Below are 23,908 nucleotides of genomic sequence, written 5' to 3'. Positions count from 1 at the left end.
ATTTAGAAGTAGTTATTAGTTTTTCTTTTGCAAAAATTAATACGTATTTGATTTTAAATGAGATTCTTGAAAGTGGCTATGAATGCTTCATTCTCTTCAAGCAGCTCTTGTGCAGCATCTGTGGACTGGTGTTTATCATAAGATAGATCTTTGTGATGGTTTTATTTAATTGGTGAAGTCTTTAATGTGATCTTGCGACTTTATTCTATTTAATGCTACATCTAGGGATGTTATTAAAAAATGTTAGAAAGCAAAATCATTAAACATGTTAAACAGAACAGTGTATTAGGAGTTTTTACTTATTGTTTATACTTATTTTTGCACTGTATGAAAATTGAGCTAGCTTTTGCAATATTGGATTGAAAGATCAGAGAAAGTCAGCATCACCTCCCTCATCAGAGAAGTATTGTAATGTTATTTAAATGCCAGCTGTGAAAGGTAATGTGTCTCTGTTGTCTACTTGTAATTGAATTGACGAAAATGGAACTAAGTGTGAACAGGACCATGTCTTCTAAACTTTTCAGAAAAAACAACAACCCTTTCTGAATTGCATGCAACATAAAGGTGAAACAGATTGCTCTGGTTTTTAATAGTTTGATCGACAAGTTGCATCCTTAGACTTTTAAATTAAAGGGTTAGTTCGCCCCAAAATGTCAATTCTATCATCATTCACTCACCTTTCACTTGTTTAAAACTTATTTGAGTTTCTTTCTGCTGTTGTTGTACACAAAAGAAGATGCTTTATAAAATGCTAGCTTATACCACTTGGCTTCCAATTTGATTTGTGCCAGCAACCAGCATTCTTTAAAATATCTTCAAAATATATGTGTTAAGCAGAAGAAAGAAACTCACAAAGGTTTAAAACCACATAAGGGGAAGTAAATGATGAGTTCATTTTCAGTTGAACCTTTCCTTTTAGTTATGTTTAGTATTGTTCAATCACAAATCCCAGCATGCACCTTTGAAGTCATTGAAGTCCATGCAGAATGATATCCTGCAGCAGTTGTTTTTGTGTTTTGCTGGAGTTATCTGATTGGAAAGTTACACTTACTTTAGAGTATCTCTGATAGTCTGACAGCAGCTTGATCAATTCAAGAGGGGTAAAAGTCCTTCAGGGCTAAAGTGAAGAAGAAAAAAAGTATTTATGAAAGGAAACTTTTCAGAGTGATTTGTTTGTGCCCCTGGGTGCACTCTTTTAGAAACCATTCAGTTCTGAGGAGATTTGTGCCCTCAGCTTTCTTAAACAACTTATTCTTACAAAATAATAATAAAAATGCATCACGTAAAGGCAGTTTTATGTTAGTGATAACTTCTTCCTTGTGAAAATAAGGGTGCTTAATTTTGTTAAAAAAGTGCAATTAGGCAAGGGCCTGTATAATATTTTGATATTATGATAACCCTGGATAAAAATATCATAGTTTCACAGTATTACGGTATGGTGATTACCACTCTGAAATAAGTCTTAATAATAAATATTAATTTTCTCCCATTGAAGACAATACAGAATCAGAAAGAGCTTTATTGCCAGGTAGGTTCATGCGTACAAGGAATTTGTTTTCGTGACAGAGCTTCTACAATGCAACAGAATTACAGAGGAAGGACAAAAGAAAGATAATAAATATATTTTAAAAATAGGTAGTGAATGGAAATATACAAATTGACTGGTGTATGTACAGGTATATTACTACTGTATATGCAATGTTGTATGTGCAGCTGTTATGTGCAAATTGGCATGTGAAGTATGGTAAATAAGTGTAAATGTTTGTTACTATCCTAATTACTATCATCAAGTGTTCATGAGGGCGAAGCAGTGGCGCAGTAGGTAGTGCTGTCGCCTCACAACAAGAAGGTCGCTGGTTCGAGCCTCGGCTCAGTTGGCGTTTCTGTGTGGAGTTTGCATGTTCTCCCTGCATTCGCGTGGGTTTCCTCCACAGACTAAGCCAACAAGAAAATTAATTATATTATATTATATTATATTATGTTATATTATATTATATTATATTATATTATATTATATTATATTATATTATATTATATTATATTATATTATATTATATTATATTATATTATATTAAATTGTATTATATTATATTATATTATATTAAATTGTATTATATTATATTATATTATATTGTATTATATTATATTATATTGTATTATATTATATTATATCATATTATATTGTATTATATTGTATTATATTATATTATATTATATTATATTATATCGTATTATATTATATTAAATTGTATTATATTATATTATATTGTATTATATTATATTATATTATATTAAATTGTATTATATTATATTATATTATATTATATTATATTATCGTATATTATATTGTATTATATTATATTATATTATATTGTATTATATTATATTATATTATATTATATTATATTATATTATATTAAATTGTATTATATTATATTATATTATATTATATTATATTATATTATATTATATTATATTATATTGTATTATATTATATTATATTATATTATATTGTATTATATTATATTATATTATATTATATTATATTATATTATATTATATTATATTATATTATATTATATTATATGCAAGTTTCAATAGAAAACCATTAAATTAATTCTAGATTACTGTAAATAGTTTATGGATTTAACCTCACTGTGTAGATAGATCTATACAGTTTATAGTTTAAAATATATTTTATAATAAATGATTTATAACAAATTAATATTAATTACTTTATTTGTTGACATGAAACTGGTTAGTTTCAGAATTCTAAAAATGCACATACTGTATATTTTAATACATACATGTATTAAAATACATGGCATAACTTACATTACAGTGTAGGGCTGCACAATATATCGTTTGAGCATCGGTATTGCAATGTGTGTGTCCACAATATCACATCGCAAGATATGCTATGTTGAGTTGGGATTATAGATGACCAGAAACCACAGGTCAAAACACACAAGATTTGTGGAGACACTCTAGAACTGAACCATAATAGAGTGAAAGTTTATCATCTGCATGTGTTTTTAAGGCCTGTGACTGTGTGAGCATTTGAAGAGAGTTAAAACATTTTAGTACTGCACAAACAAGTTTAATAAGATTTTTTTATTATTATATGGTGAAGACTATGCAGTGCTATTTTCACATTTGATTAGTCAACTACTGTGCCTGAATAATGTTGCTCTCTCCAGAAAACCATAAAGCACGGTTAATTCACTTTAAAATTTGCTCTATTGTGTTTATTTATGTAGTTTGTTTATTATGTATAAATATAATAAATTATATAGAAGTATATCTATATTTCACTCCCCTACACAACCATACCAGGTAATGACTTTGCAATCTTTTTCTCTGCGATATGTATTGTGATATAAATTCACCAGATGACGTAAATAGCTCTATTTGCAATGTAACAATTTTTTTCCAATGTCGTGCAGCCATCTTACAGTGCATTTTAATTTACCATAAGTTTGTTATGACTTAAGGGTAACACTTTCTTTATCTCTCTCTGACAGCCATGGTCTCGACCCCAGATAAGAACGCCCGTCCTGTCAGCGCTCCCATCATGTCTCCCATCTCCCCAGGTGATGTGGCTCCTTCCCCAGTAGCATCTGGCACCCGCAGTGACCGCAAAGAGACGTCCACGCCAACGGGCCGCCTGCGCTCCACTGACAGGAAGAGTGAGGTGAGGGCAGAGGCCCATGTGACAGATGGCTCCAAAACACTCAGCACCAAAGCTGAGGGCACACATGAAATCAAGGTATGACACACATATGAATACTGTATCTACGAACACTTATGAATATGAAAAAAAAAAAAATTCTATTAATCTTGAATTTAAAACTTTTTTGGGAAAATAATGTCATGTTTTGGAAAAAAAAACTGCCTGGTTCCTTATTTGATGTTAGCACAGCTAAAAGCCCCAAAAACACAAGTCAAGTGCAAATGATCCTTGTTTCTACCTTAAAACTACACATTTGAAGACTTCAAGGGGCCATATGCAGAATTTAGAACCCCCTAGTGATTAATGGCACTGGTGGCTATTACACGTAAGTGAATTACAGCCAACAATACTTTATTTTTATTTTTTCTCACATTTATGTGTGGAACTTGAAAGAGATTGAGTTTGATTCTTATATTTACACAATTTCAGCAATTGACCAGCATAAATGTCATCTTTTTTATTTTTCTAAACTCCAGATAGAAATAAGTTTATATCTTTCACAGACAACCTAGGAAGTCAAGGAAGGCCTCGTTCTCCACTTTTTTTTTTTTTTTTGAAAATAGGCTCATTTTACAACTCTCCTAGAGTTAACCAGTTGAGTTTTACCGGTTTTGAATGGATTAAGCTGATAGCTTAGCTTATCTTAGCTTAGCATAATCAAATTATTGCTAGCAAATTATGCTACCAACACTGTATTTTAATGGTTCTGAGGTTGGGGATAGGGATTAGGTAAGTTAGGGCGATATTACAGCTTTAGATCACACTACTCCACATTAAAATTTACACTGTTAGCTAAGTCTGATGGGTACCATATTGTGTCATCAAAATATTCGACCTACTTTTTGAATGGGAGGTAGGACAATCTGACCGGGCAGCCACTGTGATGGTATACTACATGAAGTTGGGGACCCGGGGGTGTTACAGACTGTAGCAAAAACCCAGTTAAGGACCGGGGACAGGTTGAAATTACAGGAGTTTTCCCGGAGAACTAACAAAACTAGAGGGTGTTTGGAGATGGGTCTAAAATACAGGAGACTCCCGGGAAAAACAGAAGTGTTTGCATTAGCATGAAGCATTAGCACTCTTCTGAAGTTACATCATAGACTAGGACTAGGAAAATGAAAAGTTGATATTTTTAGGCCGACATGGTTAGAAACTATATTCTGGTGTAGTAATCAAGGAACTCTGCAGCTGTGACATGGCTATAGCTGGCGCAATTACTCTTTGGTAATTTTTGTGCAAGTGCTAGTGGTCTAATCAGATTCAGTGATCTATGCTAAGCTTAGCTGTGCTAAAAGTGCTCCTTTCAGACCTGGAGATCGACTGAATGGATTAAGAAATGATAAAACTCAACAGTTTACCTCTATGGTAGTTGTAAGAAGTTGTGAAAAGTAATTGGTACATTAAAAATAAAAAATAAAAATCCCCTTTAAGCTTAACAAAGATTTAACAAAAATTAAGACTTGACTTCAAAAAGTGGAATGAAAAGTATTTTGTGATCACATATGCAAGCCTGACCATGATATTTAGGTATTTGTGAGAAAGCAAGAGTATGTAAATTGTCTCTGTGCTGCTGCAGACGGTAGCGCGGCGAGAACGGCGGCACCGTGATGCCCCGGTGGTGACGGCCACCAATGGGGAGAGAAAGAGCCAGGTTTGTGCTCGCGATTTCAACCGGTCACATAAAAGCATGCACAACATTGGTTCACCCTAGTAACCACCTACACGAAGGCTACTGTTATTGCTATAATGCAATTTATAAAATTGGATCTTCACTAAACTCCACCCCCTCTGATTCATAGCAAGTCTCATTACTACAGTCTTTATCAATATGTTAATGAGGTATGTTATTAAGTTATTAGTTTGAATGGTCCTTTGGTAAAGTTTAGAACCTTATAATGCGGATACTTTAAAGTAAATAACATTCAGTAAGCAAGTAGATAAATAAAAAAATATTATTGATTTGGTGTTGGGAATACAGGCTCAGACAAGTATATGCAATTACGTGGACATGAAAAATAAGCTTGAGAAGATACAAATCACTAACAATCTAGCACGATGAACACTTTAATGGTATTATGTAACAATATAGGTTACTATTAATATTGAGGTCTTTGGATTTCATTTCACAATCAATGCAGTCGATAATCTATTTTAAAGTGCAGAATTAATACTTTTAAATTAAATAAGAGAGAGAATATTTGTGATTCGATGCAAGTGAAAGAATCATGCATCTCAGAAAAATGTAATAATTTGAGATATGTACAATTTTACTGAGATTTACTTTAGGTTTTTATTTTTGTTTGTTTTAAAAAATAAAATAATTTGACGGTAATTCAGCAAACAGCAGCAGTCAATAAAGTTAATGTGGAGCTTAGTGAAGGATCAATTACAAGCAAATCAGCAGATGCTTGACTTAAAATATATATTAGTGCATGCTTACAATTTAATATTAATATACTGTTAGCATAAATGAACATCTTACGAAAAATTACAGCTCTCATGAATCTTATTTTCATGAGTATCAATGAGATATTTTGTTTCATAGACACTTACATGCTCTCTTCCTTCCCCTCGGGGGTTTGTACAGTCGCCACGGGTGGACACAGAGATGGTGCGCATGAGGAAGGTCAGAGCTTGTTCCGTACGATTTTCACAGCATGAGGAAGATGCCATTGTACTCATCATCTCCTCACTGTCCATGAAAAAAAAAAAAGAAAAGAAAATCATTTTATTATTTTCTCTCATCTGCTTTGGCTGTATCTTGCTTGCACTTGTATGAGTTTGCCTGTTCCAGACAGCACTGAAGCTGTATGCACCTTAATGAGTCAGCACAAACTGTTCGGAATGAGAAATATGTTGACCATGTCTCGTTCACCTTTTGAGGGGAGAAATACATATGAACCTATGGCATTTGCATTGTTAACATGTCATTGCTGTCTTTTTCGCAGCAGAGCAAAACAGTGTTCAACTGCTGTAAACCTGGAGTTTAAAACCAGCTAAGATTTTGACATTCAAAATTCTGCTTTCAATTCTTTAAAGGTGGAAATCATTTTGAGTCATTATATTTAGGAAGATTTAAGAAAGTAAGATCTACTTACAAAATCATGCTGATAAGGCATAACATACTGTAAATATAAAACAAAAATAATAAGATGTTTGCCATTTTTACACACTTCCAGTCAGAGTTTTGGACATACCTGTATTCCTGAAGAAAAAAAAAAATCACTTGAATGAACCCACAAGAATATATTAAAAAAGAGAAAGCCTCTAAGCACTGAATCCTGATGTACCCCAAGTGTTATTTAATACCACAAGATCGCTCAAGAATCTACCTGCAAATCAGGATTTAATGCCAATTTCAGACTCCATGATTTTAGCCCCTTTTTTTGACTCGCTGATAGGTTTTGAGAACTTGCAGACAAATACCTGAAATCACTTGCAAATTGGTCACACAGTTTAAACAATCAAAGACACGATCTGAGAGAATTATCGATGAGTTGTCGACGCCCATGAGATATTCGGCATGCAAAATATCTGGAGCTGTCTGCGATTAAAAATCATGCCATGTGAAATGTGTTCTGACTAAAATAACATCCACTTACAGCCAATGAGAGAGCGGCATCAACTTGTATGGGTATCTGCAGGCCAGCGGGAGGTTGGGTGAGAATTTAAAAGTGCTTATTTTCAGTCTTTTTGGACCCAAGAAAAGGAGGATAAACTAGTGGAAATTTGTTAGGAGCACCTGTGTTTGTTTGAACAATACCACAACCGGGTCAAAAAAGAAAAAAAGTCTAATGCTGCGTTCACACCAGATGCGGAACACACGTCAAGCGTGAGTGATTTACATGTTAATTAGGCGCGAATTGAGCTTTGTGCGCGTTTTGCGTGAATCGCTCAAGTTCGAAAATCTGAACTTCAGCGGACATTCGTTCTGCATTAACCAATCAGGAGCTTGCTCTTGTGGGAGCGTGATTTTGACGTATCGCCTGTTTTCGGTGTCCCAGGGGAAATCCTCCAGCCGACACCGACAAGAAGTTCATCAAACTGGGCTGGGCTAAGTCAGAAGCACCGCTGAAAGCCTCTGTCAGCCAGGTTAAGTTTCTGGAAGACTTTATGAGCTTAAATAGCTGGATGTACCTCTGAAAGCATGTAGTGGACTCAGACACGGCCTTAAAAGTATCAACGCCTTTTTTTCAGACTTCATAAAGCACATAAACACTGTTTTTTTCTTCATAAAATCCATGTTAGCCATTTAGCTACGAAGCTAGAGTCACCGGGCAGACAGAAGTCCTGCTCATCACGCGAATCCATGTCTGTTCTGAAGTGAATTTGACACGCGAATGAAGCGGGGTTTGACGCGTGAATGAAGCGAGTAACCTCAAATGTTCACGTGGCTATTTACGCACCAACATCGCGATTTATCCGCGTTCCGCGTCTGGTGTGAACACAGCATAAGAGAAATTGTTAATTCCCTTCAAAGCCAGGTGAGCAAAAAATGTTAATTTTCTACCCCACTAAAGGCCTTTTTTTTTCATTATTTAGTTAATAACAAAAAATATACAATGTGACCTCACATTGTTTTTATGTCACTTCTTGTGTGTGTTTGGTTGTGAGACGTAGTTTGCAGACCAAGACAAAGTTGTTGGCGACTCTTCCTATTACAAACTCATGCAGTGTGAAACCCCCTGCCACCGATTCATTTTTCAGTGTAAACAAAGCAGTGATGAAACGCTACACCAGATGTTAATACATTGTGAAAAAATCTGTGACACGACTATTTTGAAAATCGTGCAGTCTGAACTCTGCATAAAAGTGGAAAGTAATACAATTAATTAGGGATGTAACGGTATTGTAAATACCGTCATACCGCAATATTAATTTTTTCCGATATTACCGAAGTCGCATGACTCGGTAAAACTGTAGGTCTTCTGAGAAAATTTGCTCAGCCGAATGAAGCGAACGGGAGGTACTGAAAACTACAATTCCCATCAGCCCATGCTTGACCATCATCCCTTGCGGTCTGTTGTCGCTACAGATCCAGTAATGCGGAAATGGAGTGTGCTGCTAGAAGCGGGGATGTAAAAGAGCTGGAAAACTCTAAAGCAGGTGTTGTCGCCGCGCGCGTACTGAATAGCGGTGTTGTCGCGCGAGTTCTTATCAGCTGTGTTGTCGCGCGCGTACTGAATAGCGGTGTTGTCAGCACACTGTTCAGATTGATGCAGACATGAGACCTCTATCTTACTCATGGTTTGTCCTCTCAAGTGGGGGAAAGACAATGCACAACGTTACCCACTGCTGTCAAGCCAAGTCATATCTCTCTTGTCCCAGAAACCTCAGTCCCAAATGAGAGGTTTTTTTTTCTGTTGCAGTGGACATTGTAAATACCCAGAGATACCAGCTTTTACCAGATTATATTTATATAATAATTTTCCTTTAAACCCATCTCTAACTAAGTGAGTGAGTGATTAAATGTTGAATGTGATGAGTTTTCAACAATACTAAATTAAAACTTTATTTTTTTACATGGTTTAATATTTTTTTGTTATTAAAATTGAAGTTCCTGTTTCAAAGCTTACAGATAGATGGCTAATTTGTATGTCATTGACAATTTTGGCACTTTTTTGGAGTATTTTCATAAGTTTTGTTTTTTCCTGTAAATGATTCAATAAATACCGTACCGTGACATTCATACCGAGGTATTACCGTACCGTGAAATTCTGATACCGTTACATCCCTACAATTAATACAATATAAAGATGCTTCTCCTTCAATAATTTTTGGTGAATTGGCCAGGAAGAGTTGATGTCATCAGGCGGTACCCAATAATCATTGGGTGTTTCAACCCCAAACCGCAACACCCTCAACATTGGTCAGTCAGCAGTGGTGGCCAAATCACTGCCCATCAACTCCCCCTGGCTTCTAGCTAAGCTCCTCTCTCCTGCTCCATAACCAGCAATAATCTCTCCCTGCTGCCTCACCCTTCCTGCGAACAGTTATCGTTCTCTCCCTCCCCATCACCCCAATGGCTGTAAGTATCCTCATACTGAGTGTGCAGGGAATCCTCAGCAGTCGACCTTGACTAGACCAACCTTTCTCCCTGCAGTCATTCAAAAGGTCCTGGTAGTTGGCACTCTTCCTCTCAAACGCTTGTTTACAACCCTCTTCCCAAGAGACTGTAAGTTCGATGAGAATGATCTTCTTTGCCTCTTCAGACCACAGTACTGCATCTGGCCTTAGGGTTGTCTGGACAACCGGGGGGAATTGCAGTCTTTCCCTCAGGTCTACCTTCATTTCCCATGATTGGGCCTTTTGCAGCAGATTGGTTCTTGTTGTTGCTGTGGTTGGTGGCTTTTGACCCGCTCTTACAAACTTGATTGATGGTGTTGCTCTCTCATGTGGTTGGTGTTTCTTGCGTCTCTCTTGCTCCAGGTTGTTAGCGATTGTCATGAGCACCTTAATGTGATTTCCAAGTTGAGATAGAAAAGAGAAGGGATCTGACTAGGTTAAAGACTGCAGATAAGTCCAACAGAATCAGCAGGGATTATCTTGAAGTTGTTCTAGCCACCCACAAGAATACAGTCTGTTTATCAAGTCAAGTCAAAGGGTTTTTAGTATGAATGGAAGAAGAGAGATTTTTCTGATGGTGGTCTGGTATTTACTGGTAATTTGAGCCTTCTTGAATGCAGTGTTAAAAGTCCCAGTTCATAGTGATTTATTATTGTGATGGATATGAGCATTGCTTAAAGTGTAGGAGATGTGCTGTGTGAAAGTCAAGATAGAAGGGAATAGAATCAATGGGGCAGGTGGTTGGATGGTTACAGAGGAGAAGTTTAGAGACCTCTGCCTCCATACAAGGGTAGTAGAGCTTTGTGTCAGTCGTGGGTGTAATTTTGAGAGAATTGGCTGTTTTATGCTTTACTTTATCTGTGAAAAATTGGCAAAGTTGTCACTGTCAGCCATTAGGAAGTTTGTAGGAGGGAGAGGTGAATGCCTCTTCGGTTTGTGTGCTTGATGTACTGTTATCTTGTGTAGCTGGATGCTTTTGCAGTGGCAACATTGGCAGAAAAAGAAGTAAAAAAAGCACCTGGGTCTCTTTTACAAACATGCATAGGGTCTCTAAGGGTGTACTCTCACTTGACAGCACATGCAGTGTGTCATTTTCAGTTGAAATCTCATTATATATATTCATATATATCATCATATGTATTTCATTATATATCAAATATCTTATATACAGTAGGCCTAAATACAGTACTGTGATTAGGTTTGTTATACTAAGAACCTACCCTAGATAAATCTGTAACATCAGTGCTTCCCACACATTTACTTGGGCAGGCCGCCTGGGTATATTAATGGACGCCCTACTATAGTGACACGTTTTTTAACTATTATTATCATCCTTTTACACTATTTTGTATCCACCTAATATAACCAAACATCCGTCATCGATTAAGTAGTGGAAAATCCTCTCTCCTTTGCCCGTTTCGTTCTGTGGGCGGAAGACCTGTCAACACTCCCAGACAGTCTCGCATGCTCTGCAGACACACAGAGACGCTCCTTTTTGGCACTTTCAAAAATCATCCAGCTGGGGTTTCTAAATCTCCTAAAATGTCCGGGATTCAGCTTTTGCTTTCTTAATCTGTGATTAATCATATGCATTTTTGCATTACCTTTTTACTTAAGCCTACTTTCGCTTGGCTTTACAGTTGACTGTGCACACAGTCGCAAGAGTGAGAGAAACATTCAATAATTCATTCTTAAATCTAAACGACTCAGAAAAACACAGAGAGAACAAAATGACTGGTCTAAACTGGCTGCAAAATATATGTACACCATTAGTTAATCAACGCATTTGCCTTATTAAAGTAATCTTCATGTTTTAATATTGTAATTATTATAATTTTGAGATATTGCCTGTTTTTATTTCTTTTTCTGTCTTTTCTCATTTGCTGTATATTTTATTAATTTGATGATACCATTAAGGCCCGGGCACACCAGAACGCTTTTTGCTCACATTTTCGGTTTACATTTAACGCTTCGTGACTAAATAAAGGGCGTCAATGTGATCGTGCACACTAATGCGCAAAATGGCAGGCGCAAAAGCGTCATTTTTAAAGAAAAATGCTCATGCTTGTTTTTTTGTTTTGACGCGCCACGTCAAAACCTTCTCCTCCAATCAGATTGCCACTTTTGTTCACGTGTACAGAGCTGCTGAAGTTACAGTAAACAGCACTTGGAGGCGCTCAAGCGCTAAACTATTAATGCGAGTGCACACTGAAGAAGGTGCCTAGAGCCGGTATGAACATGGAGCTGCTTATTGCTCTGTGAACAGTATTCATTTCTTCATCGCTAAAGCTGGAGCTACTACTTGAACCATCTATGCTTGTTTAAGTCACCAGTAACATAGAAGCTCTTTGCTAGTAACTTTAACAACAAGCATGTGAACATCCTCTCTTCCTCTTCTTCTGTGTTACAAGTGGGTGTTAGAAGCTTAAAGTTGTGTAGCGCCATCTAACATCAAGAAGTGATTTTGCATACTCTTCTGCTTGACGCCAGTGAAAATTGCTTGGGGCTGAATTCGGAAAAACATCTCTTAAAACGCTGATGATAAACGAAAATGAAAAGCGTCCTGGCATGTATGAGCCTTTAGACCAGGCCCGGCCCTAACCAGTTTGGCGCCCTAGGCAAGATTTCAGGTGGCGCCCCGTCACATCGCAGTAAATTCACTGCTAGTGTATAGTCATAAGAAACTAAGTAGCTTTTTGATCGACTACTACAAGCTAGGAAAATGTCAAATAAATATGCCAACGCAATTAACGTTATTGCTGAATGGATCTAATATTTACACATTTGCTTGAGGAAGTAATGATGTAGGTAGTTACATTACTATTACTATTTTCCAAAACATCTATGCCCTATGTCTTTCGTTGTGTTCTGTTTGATAACATAGGTGTTAATGTAAGAATGCACCGATCCATATGAATGAATGAATGAAGCATTTGACTACTTTAGTAACTGTTTGTGCTCATTTAAGAGAAAATTAGTTTTGTTTAAAATAAATCATGCAAAAAAAAAAACAGAGCAAAAAACAGAGAAAAAAAAAAAAAAGCACTTTTCCGACGGCCCCTTACTGAGAGCTATACTCCGCGCGAGCTCTCCCAGCTAAACGGAGCAGTGCTCGTAATGTCGAGCGAAAAAAAGAAAAAGACAGCTGTGAAACATAAGCAGCCTGTCTTTTTGTAGGAAACACACTTTAGATCTTTTTTAGGGTAAGAGGTTTTTGAGTTATTGCTGTATATCACTGAATGTGTCAGGAATATCAAAAACAAAACCAACTTAATTCATTTCTGGCGCCCCCTTGGATGTACAGCGCCCTTAGCATTTGCCTATACTGCCTATGCCACGGGCCGGCTCTGCTTTAGACTATATTACATAAGCTATTTTATATACATATCTAAAATGCTTTGGCATTTAAGTTTGCCTTAAACTAGATTTTACTTGTCAGTAAGTGCGCATTGCTCCTGAATAGCATAAAAGTATCAGAAATATGGATTTTTTTCTTTTTTAAACTTTAACCCATTGAAGAGAAACAGTGCATGACAGTGTCGTCATAGATAAAATCATTATGTTTTGTTTGTCGCATATAGTTAACTGTTTATGTGATGTAGGTCAATGGTGTGTTTCAATCTGGCTACCACCACAGGTATATTTCAAATCTATGGGAAGCACTGAACATACTATATAAATTTCATGTTTCTAAGACCAACACTTGTCGTGTGTGTCTTGAGTTCTAAATTATATCCTAATCATTTATAAATTACGCTGTCTGTGTAAAAGCTTTCACACAAAAATGAATGGACTATGCACTGTTTGTGAATGTGACCCTCTGACCTTTTTATTTTTCTGCCATGAATTGCAAACTGGGCTAAGAGTGCAGGGATATATCTACAATATATGATATAGAGAGGTTGTTAAGGGGGATTGTAAATTTTCATTCCATTATTTTATTTAATTCTATTATTATGAAAATATATTTTTTCTGGTGTGAAAATATATATATATATATATATATATATATATATATATATATATATATATATATACATATATATATATATTTATATTAAATGCTTTTTGTATAAATGTACGTGTTTTTTAATTATATGTTTGTTAAAAAATATGAACCTTTAAAATGCTTGCAGTTTAAGATTTTAAGAAAAAGGAATTGTCATGTGTGTCCAAAACTTTGACTAGCAGTGTGCTTACACAATTATTATGCTTATTTCAGTGTTCCTCAACCTTGTTCCTGGAGGATCACCAGCTCTGCACATTTCCATTGCTGCGTCCCAATTCACATACTTATACTACACCCTAAAAGTATGTACTTTTTTGTGAAGGAAAAGTATATACTTTTGAGTATGTAACAGAAGAGTATGCAAGCTATAAGAAATACTACTTCCACGTTAACAAATTGTTACGTTGCTTAGTTACGTCCCCTGTCAATCATCTCAACACATCATTCACATTTCTTTCATATTTAATTAACTACCTCATTGAAGAAGCAGCAGCAGGAAAATCTGCCATTTGTGAGTCTTTCATGCAGGGGCATCTCCTCAGGTATTTGGCTGGTAATGCATTCAGACGATAATGTCCAAACAAATCTTAATTTAAGTTCACATTGTTGTTGCAGATGAAATATAACATGGAAAACAGGGTTTAAATATGGTCCAGTTGGCTAGATTATCAGTCATTTAAACAACTTTACCGAAGCCTCTCTAATTGACAGTTGGTGTCTAATGTCCTCCATTTTTGTAGTTTGTTTACACTTTTTATCTGAGTTTGGACGTGCAAATTCACATCCAATGTGCTATGTATTGTGGGCTATATTATCTTTTAGAGCAGTGGTTCTCAAACTGTGGTACGTGTACCACTAGTGGTACGCAGGCTTCCTTCTAGTGGTACACGGAGGAATGAAATATGTCTTGTACATGCTTTACACATTTCAAAGTTAACCAAAAATGATGTATATAATATGCCATATATGACATATAGCCTTAGCCATATATAGCTGCTTTACTGAGCCTACTACGCTACTGTATTTCAATACTACTCATTTTGGTGGTACTTGGAGAGACAAATTTTTTCTAAGGTGGTACTTGATGAAAAAAGTTTGAGAACCACTGGTTTAGAGTATGGGCGCTTCTACTCTTGAATTGTTAACCATCCTGGAGCCTTTGGCATACTCTTTTTTTACATACTATGCTTTGGGACATACTGATTATATTTTCGAATACTATTTAGATTGATAGTATGTGAATTGGGACGCAGCACATGTCTCTTTAACTAAGCACACCTGATTCAGATCAACAACTCATTAGCAGAGACTGAAAGACATGTAATGGGTGTGACGGACAAAGGAGACATCCAAAACATGTAGTGTTGGTGGTCCTCCAGGAACATTGTTGAGAAACATTACGTTATTCTATATGCTTTGGTATTCATATATTATTATTGTTTATTTAGTTTTATAGTTTACATCGGTTGATTCATGGTTGCTTGGTTATGTTGGTCAGGATGCTCAAACAAATGGATCAGTGTTTAATAACACCTGTGGATTACCCATGCTGCAAGGAAAAACTGATTTCATTACACTTTCATAACTTTACCCATCGCACAATTATCCCTGACCTCTCAGTCACCTCTGACCTTCGACCTCTGCCCTCTGTCTAGCTGCGGCTGTTGTTGTTCATCCATATTTGAGTTGTCCTCATCCCTCCACTTCCCTACACAAAGAATGCAACCGAAGATCAAACCTTAAAAATAAGCCAAGAAACATTTCACAACTTTATCTACATTCAAACACTGCCAACTCCTTTTTGTCCTCTGTTCTTCACAGAAAAGAGCAAAGAAAATTGAGGGCGAAACTATTTATATCAGACATAGCAATTTAATGTTGGAGGTTTGTATGGAAACTTTGGAAATGTCTTGTTTTTTTGCTGCCGCACGTCTCACTGCATGAGATTCTGTTTCATCTTGTTTCTTTCTTCATTCTTCTCACCACGCACTCTTTTTTTTGTGTTTTGTTTTGTAGCTTAACCCTAAAGGCTTGGCATGCACTATTTACCTCACTAACTGTAATGCAAGTACTCACTTCTATTTATCATTTGCTTCTATAGCACGGTTTATTTAAATATATGATTGGGATTTTTATTTTATTTTATTTTTGGTTCATACAAAATCAATTCAATCCAAAAATACGGTAGTGTAAGTAGTTGGATTGGATTTTGTTGGCTTTTTTTAAGTATTATTTTATTGAAGCACTGGCACATTTATAGCATGTTAGGCTCTTAGCATGAATGCTTTAATTTACTTTTTTAACAGTATACTCTATGGCTAACAGTATACTCTATGGCTACTCTTTTCTAAGATTTCTAATGGGCTTTTTACACTTATTTATTATTGTTAGAGTTATGTGGCTCTTATTTATTTGGTCATACTTTATCCATGATTATTAAATGGAAGAATGGTCACTATTAGCCTTGGTTGGCCTGCAAATTGACATCATGTTAAACAGATCAGTACTATTGATTGGACCACTGCAGGACTGTCAGAAGACTTAACACATTCATCTGCTTGTACTTAAAAAAGGAATAATACTGTCTCTTATATCTAGATAACCTGTTTTCTTTGTAGTATCTCTCAGTCACTGAAATTATTTACAGTTTAATATAGGTTTAAAAATAGTTGTTGACCCAGGGGTGTACGATATTCCAAAAATTATATCTCAGAATATTTGGAGATTTTTTCCATATGATATTTAAACTAGAGTGCTTTTGGCCTGTGACAAATAACTACGTTACACTAAAACCCATCATAGGGCTTAATGAGTGATTTACTCAAAATGAAGCTAGTGTTAAAATGGATCAGTCAGGCAAAAATGTTCCGCACCGGCTTTATGTACTTAATTTTGTCTGCAAATCTGACGAAAAACAATAACACTTGACCTGGTTAATATTAATTTGTAGTGCCATAATGGGCCCTATCATACACTAGGTGCAATGTAGTGCCAGGTGCGAAGCAAGCATTTTTTAGTTTTAAAAAAAAAATAATAATAATTTTTACATTTTTAAAATTTTTTTAAGATATAATATAATTTTTAGAGATGTAATAAGATATAATTTAAGATAAAGATATAATAGGTCCAGAACCTGCATGCACATTACTTATGACATACACGGGGATGCACAGCAGCACACAAATATCTTTCAAATACAAAAAAAAAAAACTATATTAGTTTTTAAGTTTTATGTTATTCTGTTTGAGGTCAAAAAGACTTTCAAAAATAATGAGTAGTGGTATATTGCTTTTTGAACACTGCAACTCCTCGCTCTCGGCAGTTTATCTTTTCAAGTTTCTTTTTGTCCTCAAATTAAGAATTAAATAGGACTTTGCTGGAAGTGTACTGGTCCTTACACTCACATGTGCTTAGATTATTAAAGTAGACTCCAAAAACTAGTTTGTTGTATCTTTATAATTATTTATAAAACTATTCATGTGTGATAGTATTTAACAAATGTACATCATCTTATGAAAACAAAAACCTATGCAATCATACTTTTTGCGTAAATAAGTTGTTAGCTAATATTGACTATAAATGTCGCACACCCCTGGGCTAAACACAGTGTGACAAGCCCATATATTGTGCATACTCAAATCTGCTGATTTACTATATTTATTTATATTCATTGGCTGTACATTTAGATATTAATGCATGTTTTTACCAATATATTTGTTATAATATCACATGATTATGATATTATGGATTTACAGTGTTACATGTAATACAGATTGTGCAGCCTGTCCCAGTCATATATTTACATTATTACTATAAAGACTGTTTCCACTGTTGTCACTGTTGTTTTTGTAAAATCTGATGAGTCTTAAATGGATTCTGTGACAATAACCTCTTCATCCACCCATGACCTCTTCTTTAACCCTGTGACCTCTGTATCTTGATCAACATATTGTCTCCATCACATATACCGTTCTTATGTATAGTGTTTAAGATTGCTGTTTGAGCTAAGCAATGTTCCATGTTATGCTATTGTTGATTAACAGACATGTGTCAAATATCTAATTATGATGTCATGAGATTAATTTAGTAGATTAGATGTAGACAAAATAGACTAGTTTGTTGTACAGTATGTTTATGAATCAGAACTATGTCATTTGACTCATGTCTGAAGCTTTGTTCACACTGGAGCTTAAATAGTTTATTTAATCTTGTGAAATGCTCACATGAATACCACCCCAGCTACCTCCTCTTCTTAAAAAATAGATTTAAGAACAGAATAACTTTGCAGCATATGCAGTGAATTATAATATACCTTACAGTATATTAGATATCAACAGATAGATGCACAGTGCCCAGCATAAATGAGTACACCATAACAAATTTCTCAGAAAAATCTCCAATCTCGCCTTAAATTATTTCTTTCTTTCACTGTGTCCTAACACACATGATGTGAAAAGATTAAAGAAACAAGCAATTTGCCGCACCAGAAGTGATACTATAGAATTGTTTAAATATCAGCCCTTCAGAAGCGCTAAATAATACAACGCAATCCCAATGAAATGAACTGGTTTATAATCTAATTCATATATAGCAAAACTCTTTAGCTTTATTAAAAGTACATGTTGAGTATTATTGGTTTGCACAGTTCTAATGTTTAAGTTTAAATTGTATGTTAGCGATTTTATTTTCAAAATCGGAGGTAAACTGTCTGCTGCTGCATTCAGTACGGCAATAAATGTCTATGCAAACTCATACTGGTAACATGTATCACTAAGTAGAGCACAGTAAAAGTGTAATTCTTTAAATGATTTGAATATAGCTAGGGCTATTTTATCTAGATCAAATATGACACTATTGTGTTGAACCTACAAATGTAGACAAAATGTAATTTGTAAAGTTTTATGTCTTTCTGTTGTAGTCATATTTAAATACAAATATGTGTTCACTATCTCCAAAATAAATAAAGAAAGAAAGAAAACCAGCTGCTCGCGGCATCGACGTAGCTGTGAAGCGAGCGCTTTTTCGCCTGGTCTCTCAGACCCTTGCTTTTAAATTCGCACGTTTCATGCACAAACACATCTTTTAAATGTGACAAAAACTCAACAACTGAAAGTTACTGGCTGCTGTGTCTTTAATGTGGTGTAAAAATGATGATGCATTATTGAAACAACAAGGAGGACACAGCAAAGAAATATCTTATTAAATGAAAACTACTTTTTTATTTTATGCAACACCTTTAAATTGAACAGAGAAACATACAACAATCTTAAGCACAAATAAGAACCTTAGCCTATAGAGTGTTTTATTGAATAAACTAAACAGTAGCTGTGTTTTTTTTTTCCTTATATATTTTATAACGATGGAACTTGCTACCTTAGTTGGCTAATAATGATTTTCGGATACGCACCCCTGGGTGGGTTGTTCGATTTGGGGGGCGTTTGCTCACACAGGCCCGTTAATGGAAAAATGTTTTTTCCTTGCGACACCTGCACGAATCACAGCATTACACATGAAGAAATTTTCAGTGGCCACATCTGTATCAGCACCTGATCGAAGTCATAGTAGTTTATGCTGTTGTTTCAGCTGCAACACCACAGACATGGAAACCATTTGTAAAATAGAACCAAACTTTTAGTTTAAAGAATATAGTTGTAAAAATGCATCAATATATTTTGTCCTAAAGGCTCGTACACACCGAGACGCTTTTTGTTTGCGATTATCATCAGCGTTTTACAAGATGTTTTTTCCGGATTCATACCCAAGCAATTTTAACTGGCATCTAGCAGAAGAGTATGCAAAATCACTCCTTGACGTTAGATGGCGCTACACAACTTTAAGCTTCTGACACCCGCTTGTAACACAGAAGAAGAAGACAAGTTGACACGCTTGTTATGGATAGTTCAAGTAGCTGCTCCAGCTCTAGCGGTGAAGAAATGATTATTGTTCACCAGAGCAACAAGCAGCTCCACATTCATATTGGCACTGGGCATCTTCTTCAGTGTGCGCTAGCATTGACATTTTGCGCTTGCGCGCCTCCAAGCGCTGTTTACTGTAACTTCAGCAGCTTTGTGCACGTGAACAAAAGTGGCAATCGGATTGGTGGAGAAGGTTTTGACGCGGCACATCAAAAAAAAAAAAAAAAAACAAGCATGAGGTGTTTTTCAAAAATGACACTTTTGCCTCTGGCGTTTTGCGTGTTGGTGTGCTCGATCACATTGATGCCCTTTATTTAGTAACGAGGTGTTAAACGACGATGGAAAACGTGAGCAAAAAAAGTCTCATTGTGCACAGGCCTTTATTTACTGAGTAATGGAGAAAGCAATTATCTTCCAAAAGGGGTGTACTATTATATGCTGCGCACAGAATTTATTCAAATGTTCTTGTTTATTGTTCATGCAAAAAAAGCATAATTGATGTACTATAGCTATTATTTAAACAAACTCATTGACGATTTTATCAGATATAACTTATAAAGGAAAATATCACAGACCCTGGACAAAGAACATTCTTTATTTAACTCTTATGTCAAATGCGTTTGTTGACATATTATATTTACATAAGGATGTTTAATTTCAATGTGTTCACAAGTGTTTCCATCAAAAACACTTTAAATGGATCCCTGAAACACTTACAGTAATTTAAAATATTGTCTAGGTGTAGCTCTTTAGATTTCAACATAAAGTTGCAGTTTCTTTTAAATATATAACAGTGTTTATCAGTTTAACTAATTAATTTAAAACTACAAAATATAACACATTTTAATGCACATACTGTAGCTTGTAATGTTACTATTTCTTATGGAGGAGAAAGTCAAACCTTTTGCCAATTAATTTTCGAGGCATCTGTCTGTCTGAAGTCAGGGAAAGTAGACTATGAAGGCTGGTTTCTCATGAGAGCATTTCATCCTTGCAGATGTTCTTGGGCACCGAGACACAAATCTGTTCCAAACTCTCACCTGTTTTCTGCAGTTATTTGAATAAAGATCAGCTGAGATTAAAGGTCTGTCTGTCTCTCGATCTCATTAATCACAATCTGTCTGTACGCTCGAGCACCGTTTGTTTTTTGGGAATCACAAAGCGTTCTCTATGACATGAATATTCATAGTGTCATACTGTCTAAGCATAGCTGATTACCCGATGCTCCTGAGATAGATGATGGCAGACAAATCAGACCATGGATGATGCAAAAGAGGAGATAATGCAGTTAGAAGACAGTGAAAGTTGAAAAGAGATATGTGTCTTGGTGGGCTATGGCTGATCTGCATATGTACTTAGTTGATGTGACTAGGGATGGGAATCATAATGTAATGATTTTGGTTCTCAATGATTTAAATAACTATGTAAATATATGTAAAATATAAAATCATTCTGTGAATCATGCATATTGAGTTTAAACCAATATTAAACTGGTGATGTAATGATTCAAAAACTATTTTGAAGCATCACTTACAAATCCTACCAATGCATATGCATTCATTTAGTAAGCTTTTGGTTTTGGTCAATAATGTGAATAAATAATCATTCAGTAAATATTTATTTAGTATTCTAAGTTTTAAAGGGTTAGTTCACCCAAAAATGAAAATTATTAAGTACTCGCCCTCATGTTATTCCACCCATGTCTTCCATATCAGGTCAGGGTGCATGTTTTCTATGGGCAATATGATGTGTGCGTGTTGTAAATCTAATGGCAAATACATTGTAGTGCGCATATAAACATGAATCCTGAACTGATGTGATTAAGAAGATATTGCCTAATTAATCTTTTTTTTTTTTTTTTGGTACCTGTTCTTGGATCTTTGTATGATTTCAGTTCACAGAATCACAGAAGTTACATGAAATGTTCCAACAAAGTTGTTTCTTACTTTTCTGAACTTTAAACAACTCTGAAACATTGCTGACATTGCTGACTATATGGTGTCAGAGAGCTCTCGCATTTCATCTAAAATATATTCATTTGTATTCTAAAGATAAACAAAGGTATATGGGGATTGGAACAACATGAAGGTGAGTAATTAATAACAGAATTTTCATTTTGGTTCAACTAACCCTTTAAATTGCACTAAAAATTGAACAAAAACTGAAATAAATAAAATGAATTATCATTGTTAATCTGTCTGAATTGTTATTTATTTTCAAAAATCACAGTAAATTAAATCACATTCAATCTCAATTAATAATTCTATATTTGCAAAAAATGTGATCAAATTGATTAATCTATCGAAATGTTCATGTTTAAGTTCATGTTGTTGCATGCGATAAGCAACAGCAATAAAAATGTGTTGCAATTTTTTGTAATTTCTTTCAGAATACAAACTAACAACCAAGACCAAATAAAATCTATGAACATTCAACAATCATTAAAAGAACTGAACATCTTAGGATTTTCCAGCTCTATTGCATTTTGTTTAATTAACTTGATTCCCAACCCTAGATTTAATATAGTGATTCATGTTTGATAATCAAACTAATGATATGTCTTCATTGGGCTTTCTCTTAATCTCTTCATCTGTCCTTCACCTTCCTGTTTTTATCCCAATTTTGCTATCGGCTTCCAAAATTTTCCTCCGCTTTCTTCTTGTCTTTTTTTTTTTTTTGACCGTCTTGGTATACTCTCTCTCCTCCTGGATCTCTCTTTCACTCTCAGGACGTGGATAAGACACAGACAGAAATCATGCGTCATCACACCAGTATCAGTGAGCTCAAGCGAAGCTTCATGGAGTCGGTGCCTGAACCACGGCCCAGTGAGTGGGACAAGCGTCTGTCCACTCACTCGCCCTTCCGCACAGCCAGCATCAACGGCCAGATGCAGCCAGACGTGAGTACCAGAGTTGAAGTTCTAAATGTTGGATTTTAGTCTGTTTTGTATGTACTTCGCTCGAAGAAATAGACTGAAAATTGCCTGGCTTGCGCAATAGATTCATGCTGATTTGCAGGCACAAGTGTGCTAAAAATTATGTTGTTGGCTAGATATAAGGATGACACTATAGACCATTTTGAGGGACGTAAACAATAACAATGGTCTGAATGTATTTCCTGTTTTACATTTTTAATTTCTATAGCTTCTGAGAATCCAGAAAGAGCCACATATTGATAAATAATGTTATGATAGCTGGTTTAACTGAGTTATGATTGAATTGCCTCTTGTTGCAGTTATGAAATAGTTGAGAAGGGTCTGGCTGCAGAGTAGAACTTCCATCTTCAGCATGCACTCTCGGGCTTGCACGCTCACCCACGCTTCCTATGCAAGTGACGTCATTTACAATCGACACCTGCACCTGTTCCCCCCCATGAAAAGCAGTTAGCATATTCATCATATGATTATATGCTGGATGTAAATTTACCAAAGCAGGCTACTATTAACATTCACACCAGCAAAGCTTATTATTTATATCAACTAAATTTTAGTATTCTTCCACAGTTATGAATAAAAAACACTAGACAAATTTGAATTTTAGTTTTTTGAAGTTGTGGTATTACATCTAACAGATACATATTATGGACTTACAGCAATGATTCTTGAACGACTTGGGAAACTATTCTTTATAACTATTCTTAATAAGTTAGCACGTCTGTGCAGGAGTGCATCCATATGAAATCACAGTTTATACATGATCCCAGCCCAGATTTATAGGTTCTCCAAACATAACGTTGAAATCGACTGGTTAAGGGAACGTCTCGACTCGCATAACAGAAAGAAAGCGGCACAGATGATGTGTAACATTACTGCAGAGCTGTTGTGAGCCATTTGTGATAGAGATCTGCGCAGGACAAAATTTTGAATCCTGCTACCGCCAGATTTTGGCCCAAACCCGACGGCTCCCTCTTTTATTCAACATTTGTTGTCCTGCTATCTGACCCGCCCCTGTTTTCTACGCGCCGTGCCTGTTCCCAGTAATGAGCGGGTGGAGAACAAAACCGAAAACCACCCAGCTATACAGAGTCCAGACAGCCTATAACAAGCTGTCTGTGTAAACACACACACACACAAACAGACATAAGCACCAAGCAAGTGACACACACACACACACATAGGCATCATCTCTCTCTTTACACACACACACACATACACAGCAACAAACAAGCTAAACACAGCATCAC

The 23,908-nt window shown here is 35.5% G+C and overlaps 1 protein-coding gene across 16 annotated transcripts in view; it reads left to right on the top strand.

The window, feature by feature from the left end:
* Positions 1–23,908, top strand: part of epb41a (erythrocyte membrane protein band 4.1a) — a 165,654-nt gene that overhangs the window by 104,346 nt on the left and 37,400 nt on the right. For 4 of the 16 annotated variants that reach the window (XM_087295550.1, XM_087295549.1, XM_087295546.1 and 1 more), the window contains exons 12-13: positions 3,525–3,769; positions 22,455–22,625. In XM_087295550.1, the coding sequence (XP_087151676.1) occupies positions 3,525–3,769; positions 22,455–22,625 (416 nt within the window). Of the gene's footprint in view, positions 1–3,524; positions 3,770–5,312; positions 5,388–6,323; positions 6,363–15,632; positions 15,696–15,827; positions 15,876–22,454; positions 22,626–23,908 lie in introns of all 16 variants that reach the window. The other 12 variants (XM_087295551.1, XM_087295539.1, XM_087295537.1 and 9 more) reach the window with 4 other exon arrangements.

This window comes from Danio rerio, chromosome 19, assembly GCF_052040795.2.
Source record: "Danio rerio strain M-AB ecotype USA chromosome 19, GRCz13ab, whole genome shotgun sequence".
In the NCBI taxonomy this organism is placed as follows: Eukaryota; Metazoa; Chordata; class Actinopteri; order Cypriniformes; family Danionidae; genus Danio; species Danio rerio.
The sequence above is the reverse complement of the archived record's forward strand: the minus strand, read 5'-3'. Positions and strand labels throughout refer to the sequence as shown.